This window comes from Cololabis saira, chromosome 21 (assembly GCF_033807715.1).
Source record: "Cololabis saira isolate AMF1-May2022 chromosome 21, fColSai1.1, whole genome shotgun sequence".
In the NCBI taxonomy this organism is placed as follows: domain Eukaryota; kingdom Metazoa; phylum Chordata; class Actinopteri; order Beloniformes; family Belonidae; genus Cololabis; species Cololabis saira.
In genome coordinates, this window is record NC_084607.1 from 12,425,238 (window position 1) to 12,442,780 (window position 17,543).

Here is a 17,543-nt window from a genome sequence, read left to right on the forward strand (position 1 = left end):
GTTACTATTGTTGCATTGTCTCAAGCAGAGGCAGTTAGAGGGAAAAGTAATATATATGTCATCATGTGGATAAGCTATGTGCCAGTGGGGGAGCGTATCAGGCTGCAGAACTCTGTAAAACAATGCATAGTGTGAACTTCTGAATTCCTCTTAGCCCTGTCTGTCCCATAATTATCCCAACAGTAGACACAGATGCAGAGAAATGCGGTTGCAAAAACACCAGTGACACATTTATGCTGTACATTTTCAATTGGGTTAGCAACCATTTCCTCCCACACTCACCCCACCCTGGTGCCAGCGAGCATTAGTTCGTAGAAAAAGAGTGAACGCAAGCTCGTTGAATAACCCTGTATGTCAGAGGTGTGACTGAGAGAGAGAGAACGAGACAGAGAGAGAAAGAAATGAGGAACAAGACAGAGAGAATGCTTCTGTCGAAGTTCTGGCAATCCCAGTATTTCTCCTCAGCTGTGAGACCAAATTAAGATTCAAAGAAGAAGAGGGAGACTGCGTCAAAAGGAGAAGACAAAAAGGTCCCTGTTTATGATGAGAGATTTAATATGTGGGCTCAGCATGAACCGCAGCAGCTTTTTCCATACCAGCTGACTTGCCTAAAGTATTCAATGAAGTATATTTTTTCTTTCTCCCATTTTTAAGTCAGGGGTAGAAACTAAGAACAGGCAAGAAGGAGACGAAGAAAGGATATCTGTAGCATTTGAATGTGAGTCATTCTCAAGTGGTTTTAATTTCCACTAAAAGGGATCGTGGACATTTCTTTTGACTCATCACTATGCCAGACAAGTGGAGCTTCTGGATTTTGGGTGAGTCCTATCTATAAAAAATGTATTGCTAGAGTGGAAAATCACATGTTTTTGAGAAGGTAAAACCAATCTTGTATGATTTTAAACACGAAAAAATAGTGCCATAAGACTATAAAAGGGTATTTATATCGTCTTGTGGTCAAAGTTGGGTATCACTTGAACTAAAAGTAAATACATTTCAAGTAACTTCAACTAAGTGTTGTCTGTTTTTTGGTTGTTTTTTTTTTTAACTTTGTTTAGTAGTTTCCTTCTGGTTGTCACTGGTAACATATGACTGTTGAAACATTTTTTTCTTTTGAGTTTGAGCTTCACAATATGACATTTGATTGCAAGAATGAGCTAATATAAATTAGAAAAGAAAATCTAGGAGGTGAACTCTAGCTTTTCATCCCCTATCAGAGTGCTTATGTACAAAAGAAATGTACTTAAAATCTTCACAGTGATATTATGTTATTAGGTCTGATTGTACGTGAGTAGTATCATACGGTTGACTATTCTGATATGTAGTAAATAACTAAATGGTCCAGGTTAACTAAAAACAAAAAGAAAATACAAATACTCAAATACTTATATACACCTAAGAAAAATGAATGGAATTGATTAATTGAAATGATTGTGCTAAATTAAAAACTACAAGCCACTCATAAAAAACAGCATAACGATATTTTCTTCCTGTTTTTACAGACTTTGACACCCATCTGGTGTCATTCAGGAAACTCCATAAAACATAGCATTGTACTCCTACAGCCTTTCTTATAGTAAATCTATTTGTACTTGTATCATGCCAGCTGATGTTTCCTCCCATATAGGAAGCACAGATCTCCAGACACCCATGTAGAGATCATTTTGAATTACAGTTCAGATGCTGTTGGGACAATACAAGGAAATGTGGACAAAAAAACCCCCATCAGTTTTTAGATTTTTCTGCAGGTCATTTTTGAATTTCAGAACATGTCTGGTATTGCTCAGGTGTTCAAAAGGATCCTTAAAATGTCTTAAATTTTGCTGCAGTAAATACTTTTAACAATGGTTTCAAAAAGTTCCCAATTTCAATTTTTTTGTTTTGATATTTTTATTAGGGGGTAAGGCACAGTTGAGCAGGAATAAACAAAAAAAAGATATACAGTCTACCTCCTTTTTTTTTTTTTTGGAATTAAGAACTGAACAGAAAATCCACACAAAACAATGACAAATACACGAAAATTATTATATTCTTATATACAAGTAATATTTAAGTATTTAAGCTAAACAGTATGAATTAAAAAAATAGATGAATAAAAAGGGGGAAAAAAAAACAAAAAAAAAAAAAAAAAAAAAAACCCAAAAACAAAAGAAAAGTAAATAAAAAGATAAATAAAAAGGAGGAAGAAAGAAAGGAAAGAGAGAAGAGAGGGAGGGGGGGGATCCGTCAATCAGGAGGCAGGGACTGGAGAGAGTGGAAGAATGTGAGAAAGGGAAGCCACTTATTATAAAATTTGTTGCAACTACCCTTCAGTGAATATTTAATCTTTTCCAGCTTCAGAAAAAACATGGTGTCGTTGAGCCACTGGGTACTAGAAGGAGCCTTAGTCGACTTCCAGTGGAGAAGAAGGTGGCGTCTTGCCAGTAAGGAAGTAAAAGCCAAAATGTCTTTTTGGTTTGAAGTAAACCGGCCATGGTCCTCTGGGAGCCCGAATATGGCAACATGGGGGGAGACTTTTATATTCACCGAGAGTATTTTTGACATGGTGTCAAAATAATTCGACCAAAAGCGAGAAAGTAGTGGGCAAGAGTAAAACATATGGGTTAAATTGCAGGACGAGGCATGACATTTGTCGCATTCGTCAGTGACACTGGGATAGATCTGTGAGAGTCGAGCTTTAGAAAAGTGGACTCTAAACAGTACTTTAAACTGTATAAGTGTAAGACGAGCGCAGGATGAACTTGTGTAAATTTTTTTAAGAGCAGCGTCCCACCAGTCATCCTCCAAATTTAGATCCAGTTCATCTTCCCAGGCAGCCCTAACTTTAATAACTGGAGAGAGATCGAAAGACAGAAGGTCATCGTAAACCTTAGAGATCAGTGATTTTTGAAGTGGATCATGGTTTAAAAGCACCTCCCACTGTAGAGTCGGCGGAGAGGATGGAAAAACTGGAAACAAAGCTTTAGCGCAGTGTCTAATCTGAAAGTATCGAAAGAGATGAGAAGGCGGGAGATTAAATTCACCTGAGAGATCTGCAAAGCTGCGAAAGATACCATCCTTGTAAAGATCTCCAAAACTTTTCAGGCCCTTATTATGCCATATGAGAAAGGTTGAATCTGTAAGCGGAGGTCGAAATAAATGATTGTTCAGTAATGGAGCTAAAGTAGATGCTGACTTAAATTTGAAGTGTTTCCTAAATTGATACCAAATTTTAAGTGTGGAGTGAACCACTTGATTATTTGTAAAGACAGAGAGGTTGGATGGAATAGATGAGGTAAGTAGAGCAGGTAAAGAGGATGAAATGCATGACTGTGCCTCCAATTTACACCATGGCATATTCACCGATTTGAACCAAAATGAAATTTTTTGAATATGTGCTGCCCAATAATACAGTTGGAAATTGGGAAGTGCCAGTCCGCCATTGAATTTACATCTCTGAAGTGTGGATTTGCGGATTCTAGGAGCCTTCCCACACCATAAGAAGTCAGAAATAGTTTGATCAATTATTTTAAAAAAGTGTTTGGGTAAGAAAAGTGGAAGACAATGGAACAGAAATAGAAATTTGGGCAAAATATTCATTTTAACTGCGTTAATTCTTCCAATTAATGAAAGAGGTAAGCTTTTCCATCTATGGAGGTCAGATTTAATTGTAGACATTAAAGGTGAGAGATTAGCAGAAAAAAGAGAGCTTAACGTTCTGGTTACGTTGATCCCAAGATACCTAAAGCCGGAAGGACTAATCTTAAAAGGGATATCTGACTGTACGAGCTGTGTTGCTGAGTCATTAATGGGATAGCATTCACTTTTAGATACGTTCACTTTATAGCCTGAGAAAGACCCGAATCTCTGGAAAGCAGATAAAATTGAAGGAATGGAGAGGACAGGATCCGAGACATATAACAGTAAGTCATCAGCGTAAAGTGACAGCTTATATTCTGTTCCCAATCGGGAGATCCCAGTAAAAGTGGGGGAGGACCTCAGAAAGATTGACAGGGGCTCTATAGCTAGTGCGAATAATAGGGGAGAGAGGGGACACCCCTGTCTGGTGCCACGGGCTAGAGTAAAAAAATTGGACTGAATGCCATTAGTGGAAACGCTTGCTTGTGGAGACGTGTAAAGGAGACGAATCAAAGAAATGAACCCATTCCCCAGCCCAAACTTCTTCAGTACAGTAAATAAATAGTCCCATTCAATCCTATCAAATGCCTTTTCAGCATCGACTGAGATTACGACTTCAGGTGTTGTGGTGATAGTTTTAGAGTGAATAATATTTAAAAGTGTCCGCACATTAAAGAATAACTGTCGCCCCTTAACAAATCCTGTCTGTTCATTTGAGACAATAGTTGGCACAATGTTCTCCAAGCGATAAGCCAAGGCTTTAGCAAGGATCTTAGCATCTACATTTATTAACGAAAGAGGTCTGTATGAGCCGCAGAGAGTTGGATCCTTATCTTTTTTTAAGAGGAGACTTATGGAGGCTTGCCTTAAAGTGGGAGGGAGAGTGCCATGTTCCAGTGATTCCTTATAAACAGCATGCAATAAAGGGGACAATTTATCCTGAAATTTCTTAAAAAATTCCACTGGAAATCCATCAGGGCCAGGAGCTTTGTTATTTTGCATACTTCTCACAGCGAGATTAATTTCTTCTACCGTTAATGGCGAGTCAAGATTTTTAGCAGCATCGGAGCCTATAACAGGAAAGTTGAGGCTATCTAAGAATGAATTCAATTCAGTGGAGCCAGATGGAGATTCAGACGTATATAAAGAGGAATAAAATGAGTGAAAGACAGAATTAATGGCGGTGGGATCCTGATGCAATGAGCCTGATGAATCTTTTATCTGAAGGATCATACGTGAGGCTGCCTGGCGACGTAGCTGATGAGCCATGAGCCGACTTGCCTTGTCTCCATGTTCATAATATACGGAGCGTGATCGTAAAAGAAGTCGCTCTGCGTCATTAGTGGTAAGGAGATCAAATTCAGTCTGTAAATCGACACGTTGCTTAAGAAAACTGGGAGAGGGGCAAGTAGCAAGTTGTTGGTCCAATTTTGTGATCTTAATAGAGAGTTCTTGTAATTTGGCTTTCCGGGACTTATTCAAGTGAGCAGAGAAGGAGATAATTTGTCCCCGCAAATATGCTTTTAATGATTCCCACAGCAGTGAAGATGAAATTGGTTCCATATCATTTTGATTTATAGAGATGTAATCATCAATTTTAGTTGTAATAAAATTGGTGAACTTATCATCTGAGAGAAGTAATGTATTGAACCTCCAAGATGTTGAGTAGCGTGGCTGTGAAGAGAACTGAATATCCAAAGAAAGAGGAGCGTGGTCGGAGATCACAATAGGATGATAGTCAACAGACAGTACTTTGGGAATTAGTTTAGCATCAATAAAATAATAATCAATCCGAGAGAAAGATTGATGCATCTGAGAAAAGAAGGAATATTTTTTGGTACAAGGGTTATAAAATCTCCAAGGATCGGTGCAACCGTTCTTGGACACAAAATCTGAAAGAGACCTCGACATTGAAGAAGGAGTCAGATTTCGTGGGCTGGAGCGGTCTAGTTTGGGGTCAATTACGCAGTTCATATCCCCGCCAATTATAAGAAGACTGTCGTTCAATGAGGGGAGACATTCAAAAAGCTTGTTCATAAAGTGTGGGTTGTCAAAATTGGGGGCATATATATTAACTAATAATATGGGAATATGAAATAGCGTACCCGCCACAATTAAGTATCTGCCGTTTTTGTCTGAAATCACCTTAGATGCTGAAAACTGCATTGACTTACCAATTAATATAGCAACCCCCCTGGCCTTAGAGTTGAAATCAGAGTGAAACACCTCAGAAACCCAGGGACATTTAAGTCTGACCTGGTCTTTGGTGCGCATGTGGGTTTCCTGAAGGAACACTAAGTCAGCTTTAAGACGTCTCAGGTGAGCAAATATTCTCGATCTCTTAATTGGACTCCCCATGCCTTTAATATTCCAGCTCAACAACCTCACAGAAGTACCAGTATTAGTGGCCATATGTTAAATTCCTAAAGATAGAGATGTACCGAATGCGGATCCCCAAGGAAGGAAAGGAAAGAAAGGGATGGAGGGAGGAAAGAAAGAAAGAAAGAAAGAGGAAAGAAGAAGAAAAAAAAAAAAAAAAAAAAAAAAAAAAAAAAAAAAAAAAAAAAAAAAAAAAAAAAAAGGGGGGGAGAAAAAAAAAATAAAAAAAATAAAAAGGGGGAAAATTGAAAACAACAACAAACTTAACCTACTGAACCCCCCACCCCCCACCCCCCAACTGCACTTACAACGACCCCATCCCCAAACGATGGAGAACCCAGTGCAAACTCCAGAAGGAGTCAGATCCCTGAAAAGAACACTTACGGCTTTAAGCATAACTAACAAGATAATAACTAACAAGCTTCGTGTTGAGCTCCTGCAAGCCCAGCAACATTAACAGAGAGGTACAACCAATCACGACCAAGTTAAACTGAAAACCACATACCGTGTATATATGGGAGAGAAAAAAAAAAAAAAAAAAAAAAAAAAAAAACCGACACTGATGAACTGAAAAAAGTTCAACTAGACTTTGAGCGACGTGATGAAAGCGCTGGCCTCCTCTGCCGACCTGAACTCCCTTTCTGCGCCGTTGTGGGTGATGCGGAGGCGGGCGGGGTACAGCAGACCGTATCGGATCCCCGGGATCTCGCGGAGCCGGCGGCGGACGTCATTAAAGGCGGCTCGGGCACGGGCCGTCTTCTGGGTGTGGTCGGGAAAGACAGAAAAAGTCAACTCTCCACACGTAATCCGTTGCTGAGCCCTGGCTCGGCGCAATATATCCACACAGTCTGTATGATAGTGCAGACGGGCGATGATGGGACGAGGGCGCTCTCCGGGCTTCGGCTTCGGCTGGAGGGTGCGGTGCGCCCGGTCCAGGAGAGGCTCCTTCTCCAGGCTGAAAGCCTCCTTGAGCAGAGAGGGAATATCCGTAACAGCAGAAGAGGTGGAAAAATCTTCAGGAATTCCCACGATCCGTATGTTATTGCGCCGGGATCTCGCCTCCAGATCCTCGCATTTACCATCCAGCCTCATCAGTTCAGCTGACAGATGCTCCACTTTAGCCTGTAAGGTTGTGATGTCATCGGTGCAGGATGAAAGAGATGTTTCCATTTCAACCACGGTGTTCTTCAGAGCGCGCACATCAGACTGGATGTTTGTAATGCTTTTTGATAATTCCGACTTCACCGCTTGCAGCTCAGTCTTGATGCTCGACAGGTTTTCATTTAAAGCAGTCTGAAGCTCCGATTTAAAAACAGCCGCCATCTCAACGCGGAGTGATGCGAGCAGCTCGGCCTTAAAGTCGTGTGAAGGAGCGGCCCCGGCGGCCTCGGCCAGGCTGGACGGGGGGTCACCACGAGGCGGGGATGCTGCGTGCGGAGAGGGCCGCGGGGGTGGTGCGGATGGTTTGAGTTTTGGAGGCATTTTGGTCGGCAAAAATACGGGGCCAAAGTAGAATAATGAAGGTCGGGAAAAATAAACCGAAGGAAGATGAAAAAGCTGTACCAAAAATAGATATTTTTAAAGGTTGTTGCAGGAGCTCAAAAAAACACGTCCTAGTCCATTAGTCGCTACACCGGAAGTCCCCAATTTCAATTTTTAACAGTTTCTTACTTTCTTTTCAGCTCTTTTCCACTCTTTTGTCACGGTCCTGTCGGCTAAACGCTGCGATCAAGGATATGAGTTTGTTGGTCGGAAATGCAAGGGTATGAAAAAATTGTACAATATATTGCCTCAATAAGACAGGGTAAAGCCAAAGTGTTGTAGCATGTCTTGATCTTTTTATTTAGTAAATCACAAATACTGTATGATAATGTGTTTAATTTGAAAAGACTAAATTGGTTTGACTTTTGTGTATAGGTCCATGACAAAGCATTAATTCATATGATATGTGTATACATTTTATTTTTGTTTCCTTAATCAAGATTTGGATGAATGTGAATATAACCCTCCATATGGCCCATGTGGAGATAATACTCGATGTTTGAACACAGACGGAAGCTTCTATTGCCTGTGTGTTGATGGTTATCAAACAAGGACACGGAGATCTAATTTTACACTAGGATCACATGAAAACTGTGAAGGTAAGTTGTCCAAAGTATGTGAAAGCAGAGAATTTTTTTTTTTTTTAATCGACTATCATTACTAAAATTTGAATTTTCTGTCCTTCTTTCTTTTGAGATATCAATGAATGTTTTTATAACGCACAAATCTGTGGAAGCAATGCCAAATGTAACAACACAGTTCCACATTATGACTGCACTTGTGATCCTGGATTTGTCTCTCCTACAAAAGAAAAAATAATTCATCGGGGTGAAAATGTTTCATGCAGCGGTAACATGATTATTTTTTGTGCAACCGTTTATGTGTAAGAATTATCGCTTGGGTGTTAGGTTTCTTAATCAAGTTTCTCTTTTTTTGTCTCTTTTTTTGCCCCACATAATTTCTTCCTACATCTATAGATATTAATGAATGTCAAGAAAATGTTTGTGGCCTTAATGCAAAGTGTATCAACACAAAAGGCAGTTATTATTGCATCTGTGAAGCTGGTTTTGGATTGAAATCGAGAAAATCAAACTTCACTGGAAATCAGGAGCAATGCGAAGGTAGAAGCGTTGACTTCATGCTAGTAGTTGTGAAAAAATATAATAATTTCCATAAGTTATTTGGTCTAAGAACAAATGAAATATTAAATTGTCCCTTTCTCAAATATACTTACATTTTAGACATATGTGGCCTTGATCAAACAATGTGCAGAAATGGAACCTGCCACACTGAAGCAGGAAGGGGCCATTACTGCATATGCCATAGAGGGTTCAGTAACTATGGCAACATAAAGTCTCACTGCACTGGTAAGAACACAACAGCCAACAGCCATTACAAACTTGGGTTTGCTTAATAATAAGCAGAGCATTTTAGAAAGTGATGGTCATCAGTACACATAACTAACGATTCAAACTTTCTTTCCTTCAGAACTCAACTGTGATGTTTTCAGAGACGTGAACAGTTTCAGTCAGGTAATTTCACAACAAAAACTATTCCATCTCACATGGTGATCTTTTTAATCATCTGCTCTCTCATAAATTTGTTTTATTTCCCCCAAAAAAACTTTCAGAATTTTCACATTGTACAAGATCAAGTGATGGAGTTGAATAAAAGCTGTCTGGACCTCGCAAGTAGTAACAATTCAAAGAAGCTGAATGGAGAGGACTTACTAAAGGTACAAAATGAAAATAAGCAGTGTAGTCATAGTAAGTAAGTAATTAAAATGTATTTATAAAGCACATTTAAACAGAGATATCACTGAACATAGTGTTATTAATAATGATGATAACAATAACATAAACAACAACTATGATAAAAGTAATAAAACAACAACGGTAACAGGAAACTTCAAGCGATAAAGCTCTGTGAGGTGGTTTTCAGATGTCTTTGCAGCACAGCCTTGCAGAATGTTGACGTAGTTGTTTCCATCTCATATCTCTGATGTTTGTGCTTCTTGTTTTACCTGCCCACACTTATGATTTTCTTTTTACTTTCCTGTCCTCCCACCTTTAGGTTCTGTTGTATATGATTGATAAGCTCTTGTCTGGTGGATTCCTAAGTGACAACAGGAAAGTCTCCAGCTTTCTGGATTTGGTGGAATCCATTTTGGCAATGATAGGACCTTTAATCAAAACCCCAGGCACTAAAACATCATCTTCCCACACAGGTTAAACAAAAATCTAATGTATTAGATCAGCTGATTTTTGGATTTTTGGATTTTTTTTTACATGTACATGGAAATCCACAGGGTTAGGTTTATTTAAACAGTCTGTATGCTCATATTCAAATATAACCTTTACTTGTTGCTGTAACTGGTAGAGTTATATTTTCTCAATCTATGAATTTTGTACTTATAACGCCAGTTCTTTAAATATTTAAATGTATGTCCGGTTGTAGAGCTGGAGCTTCTGACATTTGAAGGGTCAGTCCTACCCAGTGGAGGGAGGACACTTTCCTCTCAGCATGCTCAACTGGACATTGAGTTGGAGGTAGCTGCTGGAGACGCCTCCAGTTACCCCGGTAATGTTCATGCCTCTGAATAGCACATTTACAGATACTTTGAATTTTGTAATTAATTCTGCATTATCCGGCTATCACTGCAACAGGCTTTACAACAATGTCCTTGCTCAGCTATTCAAACCTGGACGAATACACAGATGGCTTCTTTAGTGGGATAAAACCACAAGAGAACCAGAGGTACACAATCAACTCTAAAGTGGTGACTGTCATTGTCAGTAACAAGAACACAAGCCACCTCCAAGAACCAATCAGATTAACTTTGCATCACCTTCAGCAGGTAAAGAAGAAAACCTGTTCTGTGTTAAATATTACAAAAAAACACAAAATAAAATTCCAGTCATCCCTTTTTTTCTGGTGTATGTATGTGTGTTACAGTTAAATCAAACCTCCCGTGACTGTGTGTTCTGGGATTCTTCAAATGGAGATGGGGCGTGGTCTACTCGTGGCTGCAGTGTGGTGGAGTCCACCCCGGACTACACTGTGTGCTCCTGTAACCACCTGAGCAGCTTTGCTGTGCTAATGGCCCTCTACGAAATCGAGGTTAAAGCCCTCTGTTTCAAAACATGTACAATGTTGACTTCTGTCCGTCTCTGTGAATGCCAACATAACTGTTTTGATTTTCCCCGGCAGGACAAGTTTGCGTTGCAGTTAATCACCTGGGTGGGTCTTTCCCTTTCACTCGTTTGCCTGCTCATCTGCATCCTGACATTCTCCACTATTCGTTCCATCCAAAGCCCAAGAACCACCATACATCTCCACCTCTGCATCAGCCTCTTCATTGCTATTCTTATCTTTCTTGCAGGCATCTCTCAAACAGAGAACAAGGTACATACATTGAAAACTTTCTGTCCATATGAGTGCATTAAGTGTCTGTTTTTATACAGTTAGTCTTTTCAACACTTTTTCCCTTTTTCACTTCTGTCTTGCTGGACTTCATCTGTTTCCCCTCATTAGAAAGGGTGTGCGGTGGTGGCGGGGATGCTACATTTCTTCTACCTTTCAGCATTTTGCTGGATGTGTCTGGAAGGCATACAGCTCTTCAGGATGGTGGTTCTTGTCTTTAACACCAACTTCAAAACCCTCTACATGATGGCAGGTGGATATGGAGTCCCAGCTGTAATTGTTGCAATATCTGCAATAGTTAACAGTAAGGGATATGGCACTGAGAGATAGTAAGTTCCACATATGGTCTCAATTAATATTCTCCCATACTGATTTTTTTTTTTTTTTTTTTTTTTGCACGTGTGTGTGTAATTTATACTCTTAATTTTCATTTCAGTTGCTGGTTAAAGCTGGACTTCATTTGGAGTTTCTTTGGCCCTGCCTGTGTCATCATCCTCGTAAGATTATAGGGCTATGCAATTATGCATTTAAATAATATCATTAAAAAATGACTTCAGTTTAATTTAAGCCCTCTCTGCTATTGCCGTTCAGGTAAACATCTTCTTCTTTCTCATCACTGTGTGGAAGTTGGCACAGAAGTTTTCAAGTTTAAACCCAGACCTGGACAACTTGCAGAAAATAAGGTAAGCTACCACTGACTCAGTGCTGTTTGCAATAATCTGAAATATATTTTCCCATGTATAAAAAATAATTTATTGTACTAGCTCAGTAACAAAGCAGAAAGGGGGTACCAACCTATGCTCTCAAAGATAAGTCAAGTAATGGAAAGTCAGAAATGACCTGCATGCGTCTTTGCTGCCTCCTGCAGGGCATTCATCATCACTGCAGTGGCTCAGCTATGTCTGCTTGGAACCATGTGGATCTTCGGGTGTTTCCAGTTTGAAAAGGGCACTATTGCCATGTCTTACCTCTTCACCATTTTTGGCAGTTTTCAAGGGGCTTTCTTATTTATTATGCACTGTCTCGTTTCCAAACAGGTTGGTGTCAAATGAAATGTATACCTAGATATAACAAATAACAAGATCTGTTGTGTGTCCATGTAACAAATTTCCGTTTGCATTCTGATTAAAGGTGAGGGAGGAGTATGGGAACATCTTGTCTCGACTGCTTGCACCTCGAAAGAAGAGATATTCAGAGTTCAATTCCTCTAATTCCAGTAAAGCACATGTAAGCAGTTATTTCAATTTCACCTCAGCAAATAAGGGGTGCTTTTGTTGCTTAATTGTGAAGCAGGAGTAGGATCAATTCAAAATTTACATTACATATATACAGTATAGCTTACGATTTCACCTGCAATTGTACTTATGTTTGTCTTTACACTTTGAATGCAGTAAACTATTTTTCAATTCTGACCAATGTCTCTCCCCTTTGTCATCCTAAGGCATCAAAGAGTACCCAGGACACAGGAGAGTCGCACATCTGAAGTGGTCAACTGTATCATGGGACAAAAGTCTGACTGGTCAAAGATTTATACTTCAGACATGCTGTAAACATCTGACTCCTCATCTAATTATTGTGCCGCTTTGCTGTACAACAACATGTTGTTCATTTTTTCAATAGTGAGAGGGTCTGCATATATTACAATGTTGGAATATCTACTAGATTAGATCATTTTGGAAAACGAGGAATTTTGTTCAAAGGAGATTTCACATTAATATATGTTTTGTGCTTAATTGTGTACATTTGTGTAGTCACAGTACACATGTTGATCTCATTAAAAACGGTCTATTTTTATATATATATGTAAAATTTATTCAGTGTGTGAAATAATGAATTATGCAAAGCATTCTGGAAAAATATCTATATAAAACAATGCAATATATATTTATAATGCAAGCACTTTCTTCTGTTAAGAGTTTTTAATTGTTGTTGTATCAAAATGCCCCAAAGTATGATACAGATTTGTATTTTGAATGTATTTTTATTCTATTTATTGTATATGTTGCCTAGGATTTTAGCTGAGGTAGGTTTATGGAGAAAGGTAACAGAATTTGGAACGAGCTGAACTGTATTGTTGAAATGCCTTGAGATGACATTTGGCACTATAAACAAAGATTAATTAAAATTGAATAGATACATTTTTATGTCTAAACCTGCTACCGTATATGCTTTGTAACATGTTTTTTCATATATATATATATTGTTCATTTGACAAGTTTAAATATTGTTAAATACCATTACAAAGCAGATATTTTGATAACTTTAGTACTGGATTATTACTAGTGTTGTAAAAACAATATATTTAGCACTTATTGGGACTGTGTAAGTGTTCTTACTTTTATTTTATTCCTCTTTATTTTCTCATTTCAGGAGATGGTGTAAAAAAAAAAGGCTTTATTCCAATGTCATGGGCAACTGTATACATAGTGTTAACCTTTTTTTTGTTCGTTTTTTATTATTGATATTTTGCCGTGCACCTTATATTTGACATCCATGTGTAATGTTTCAGAGTGATTTTCTTACTGTGGTTTTCCTGCTTTGCTTGCTGGAAAAGAAGATGGCATTTAGACTTCCGAGGAAAGGGGGACTCTTTCATATTCCTTCCTGTTTATGTGAGATTAAAGACATAATGGATTCAGGAACAGTTTGAAATCTCCAATGTGTTTCTTTCATTTTAAAGGCAAATAAACCTTCAAGAAGCCTTAGAGACATGTTTTACTTTTTTTAAAACTGTGTTAACAATGACCACAGATTCCCCACATTTTCAAACTTTGTAGATTTAATCAATAATTACGTTTCTTTTGCACATGTAAACAGTCTGTTGCAGATATTTTAATCATATATATTATCTGTGATATTAAAATATTTAAAAAAATGTCCATCAGAGTGATATATACTTTGTAAGCCTTAAGGCACTCATTTGTCAATTTACTCTTTAAATTCCGCTAGTGTCTGTTGGCTTTGTTTTTGTAACATCAATTCTAATAGCCTCAGATGAATGATACAGAAATCTCTTTTTAATCTGAGTAAATGAAAACTGAAATTTGTGAAAAATGGTGTAGTAATATAAAATAATAACTGAGTCAGAAGTCTGAATATAACCGTTCAACCATTTAAGTGCCAGGGGATCGATACCATAAAGCTCAGAAGTGATGGCTAAGATCTCCTTAGCCCCGAAGGTTCATCAGAAGTGATCAATAGATGGAAGGAACACGTCCAGGAGAAAATGAGGGTGGAAAATGTATGCCCATGGGTTAGAGATAGAGTAGCTATCTCCTGCATGAGCGAAGGAGAAAACGACTCCAGGAAGAGATAGAAACCATCGGAAGGGCAAGGGAAAAAAATTAGGGGGGGGAGCCAAGACCAAATGATTGTGGGCACCAGTGATAACTGAATTTGGTAAGCAGAGCAGCTTTGCTGATAAGACACACATTCTTCTTCACTCATTTGTTCTAAACTGTTTATCTGCAGTTTACACCAAATCCACTGTTCATCGTGCGTCGTCTTAAGGTAAGTTTTATTCATAATTCATAACCTTTTTCCAGTGAATCACTTTACAAATATCCTATTTTTTATTCATTCTTCTCCAACAAGATAATAGTTTAGATAGAAGTGAAGCTGAAATGCAAGTAAAGAACAGGTATGTGCATGTCTTAAGAGGTGAAACTACAGGAACGGATTGTTGTATTCTCATTATAAATGTATAATGCAAGAGACTAAAGAAAGGGTCGGATTTTCTCTTGATTGATACATGTAAAACAATATTAGCAGGGTGACCAAACCCATTGCATAACAAAGTATTTATTTTATTGTTTAAGTTGTTCTGGAAAACATTATTTATACCAAAGATATAAAGCCTTGACATTTGAAATATGAAAACCAATGTTTGTATAAATTCCAGTCTTGAATATAAGCTCCAGAATGTCTTTAAATCCTGAATCTTCTCTATAATTTTCATCTCTACATAGGTAGTGGAGAGGGAAAAAATGTCAACGTTTCAAAAGTGAGATGACACTTAAGAGGCCTTTTTTTTCCCCCTTAAGCCTAATTTTATCAAGATGAGGCTGAGTAGGACCCATATGCAGGAGAGACAAGGAGGCAGAAGTTCCAAAAATCATGATGCATTTTAACTTAAAAAAAAAAACAAAAAAAACTCTCCTGAGCAGGAATTACAAAAAACACAAGAGCTCAACCTGGCCAAAATCCAAAACATGACATGACACATGGAGGAGGGAAAAAGTACAGACCAGCCAGGAGCGAGGGAAAGACAAGACAAGATATACACAGAGAGCTTGACGAGACACAGGTGCAAACGATCAGGGCAGATGGGAACAAGGAAAGTCAAGACACAACTTAAACACAAGGACATGGGGTTTCAAAATAAAACAGGAACCTAAATACCAAAACTGTGGAAAAAAAACAAACTGTGACAAACTCAAAACCTTAACACATTTTTCTTTTTCTTTTTTTTAAGCAATAGATCAAATAAAAGTCAAAAATTAAACTCACCCTAGAATGGGAATTAATTAACATGTAGCGAATGTTAAGTCCAACGTTTGATGCACTCTGGATAACAAATAGAGACAACAAGAAACATCTGGGCAGGAAAAAAAATAAGAAAATAAATGACTAAAGGGAATATGGCAAGTTAAAGAGCTTAAATACGGAAACGAATAATGCGAAAAATCCTACCTGTTTTTTTTCTTCTCGTACTGCACTACTTTTATTTGTATTCCACTGTATTTACTGTTTATATTTGTTATTATATATTTCTTACTTTTTTATCCTTCTTTCGCTGCATGTGTGTGTCGTGTGTACTACTGCTGCACAAAGTGAATTTTCCCACAGAGGGATGCATAAAGGACTATCTAATCTAATCTAAAAGGCAGGTATTTTGCCAAACTGATATAATCTGTCTCTGGGAGGAAACACTGATATGCAAACTTGCAAAAAAACAAAAACAAGAAAAATCTGAAATGATGTCCTTTTAGAGAACACAATAAGTTATCATAAAAACAATATAGAAATGTGTGTCTTAATGGATATGAACTAATGTCTATATTCAAACTTGTAATTCTCCTTAGATTACACTGAAGATGAAGACGACTTCTCTACCTATGACATTCACCTTCCTTGATCAAAACCTGAAGATCAACTCCACTTTGGAGATCATGTCCAATAAAAACGACTCATATCTCAGAGCAATTCCAGTTGGACATGTTGGTATGTCTTGCTTCACTATGATATTTGGCACCATCTCCAACCTCACTGCTCTGGGGATCCTGGCAAAGTCCCGAGTCAGATTCCGCCGCCAATCCAAAGCACCATTTCTGTTTCTAACAGTGGCTTTGCTTTTGGCTGACCTGGGAGGTCATGTGATCCTGGGAGCCTTTGTATTGTACCTGTACACAATTGGCACTGAGCCCACCCCAAATTTCTGTAAAATCTTTGGGACAAGTATGGTGTTTTTTGGCTTGTGCCCCTTGCTGTTGGGTTGCGCCATGGCAGTAGAGCGCTATATAGCAATCACCAAACCCTTTTTCCACATGTCCATGATTACAGTAGCCCATGTGAAGATGGCTTTATTATTTTTGTCCTCGGTTGCGCTTGTGCTGGCAGTATTACCGTTATTTTCCGTGGGGACTTACACAACCCAAATTCCAAAGACATGGTGTTTTTTGAATCTTCAGGGTGAAGGTTCTGCAGACAGAATCTTAGCTCTGACTTTCTCTGGTCTGGGCCTCACTGCTCTCACTCTCTCTCTGTTCTGCAACATCCTGAGTGGTTTGGCATTGCTTCATGCCAGAACGAAGTACAACGACAGTACTAAAAATCCTACAACTCGCTGCGGCCGCCGTGCATCATCTGCATCATCTTCCTCCATGAACTGTTCACTGGATGTGGAAATGATGGCTCAACTTGCAGCCATCACTGTGGTTTCCTGTGTCTGCTGGGGCCCCTTTCTTGTGTGTACTACTCTTTTGTCTTTCTGACAGTGTTTACATTATCATTTAAATGAGATTACCTTATGCGTGATTATTATGTATCTCTTTTATTATAGATCCACATTCCCATGGTGCAGCTTCATGGTGCTTCTGGAAATTTGAAACCTGGGTTAATTCTTCTTTTCTTACGCATGGCCTCGTGGAATCAGATCTTGGATCCTTGGGTTTACATCCTTCTACGAAGAGCAGTGCTTTTAAGTGTCTGCTGTCGTGGCCAGACTCCAGCATCCACAGTGTCAGAATGCAGCTCCTACAGAGATTATCGCAGAAGAGACTCCAATCTTCAATAATCTTTTGTTTTCTTTTTTTTTTTTTTTTTTTTGTATTTTACTTTTTTGTTGTTGTTTGACCTTTTTATAACCTGTGTACTGAAACTGTAAGATGTAAATGTTATTTTCACTTTAAATTGGAGAAATACAACTGAGTCATTTGAATTTAAGCTTAATTTCACAGATTTTAGTTAGTAGTCTGTACCGGTGTCCGGATGATTTGTCCTACATTCAGCAGATGCCAATGTGATTCGAGTGGTTGAGTAATTGAGGCGGCCTGACTTTTGTCCAATCAAAATCAAGAACA

General features: G+C 38.4%; 2 protein-coding genes across 2 annotated transcripts; both read left to right on the plus strand.

Moving 5' to 3' along the window:
* The first annotated feature begins 281 nt into the window (after positions 1–281).
* On the plus strand, positions 282–13,786 carry LOC133422258 (adhesion G protein-coupled receptor E5). The gene is made up of 19 exons (XM_061712208.1): positions 282–818; positions 7,680–7,760; positions 7,980–8,138; positions 8,236–8,388; positions 8,517–8,660; positions 8,781–8,906; positions 9,028–9,071; positions 9,170–9,274; positions 9,613–9,766; positions 9,997–10,119; positions 10,206–10,396; positions 10,495–10,659; positions 10,750–10,944; positions 11,074–11,291; positions 11,399–11,459; positions 11,554–11,645; positions 11,831–11,999; positions 12,094–12,189; positions 12,404–13,786. The coding sequence occupies exons 1-19, from the start codon at positions 788–790 to the stop codon at positions 12,443–12,445; spliced, it is 2,349 nt and encodes a 782-aa protein (XP_061568192.1). The 5' UTR covers positions 282–787; the 3' UTR covers positions 12,446–13,786.
* Positions 13,787–14,352: 566 nt separating this feature from the next.
* ptger1c (prostaglandin E receptor 1c (subtype EP1)) lies at positions 14,353–17,424 on the plus strand. The gene is made up of 3 exons (XM_061712859.1): positions 14,353–14,472; positions 16,047–16,928; positions 17,024–17,424. The coding sequence occupies exons 2-3, from the start codon at positions 16,059–16,061 to the stop codon at positions 17,255–17,257; spliced, it is 1,104 nt and encodes a 367-aa protein (XP_061568843.1). The 5' UTR covers positions 14,353–14,472; positions 16,047–16,058; the 3' UTR covers positions 17,258–17,424.
* Positions 17,425–17,543: the final 119 nt, after the last annotated feature.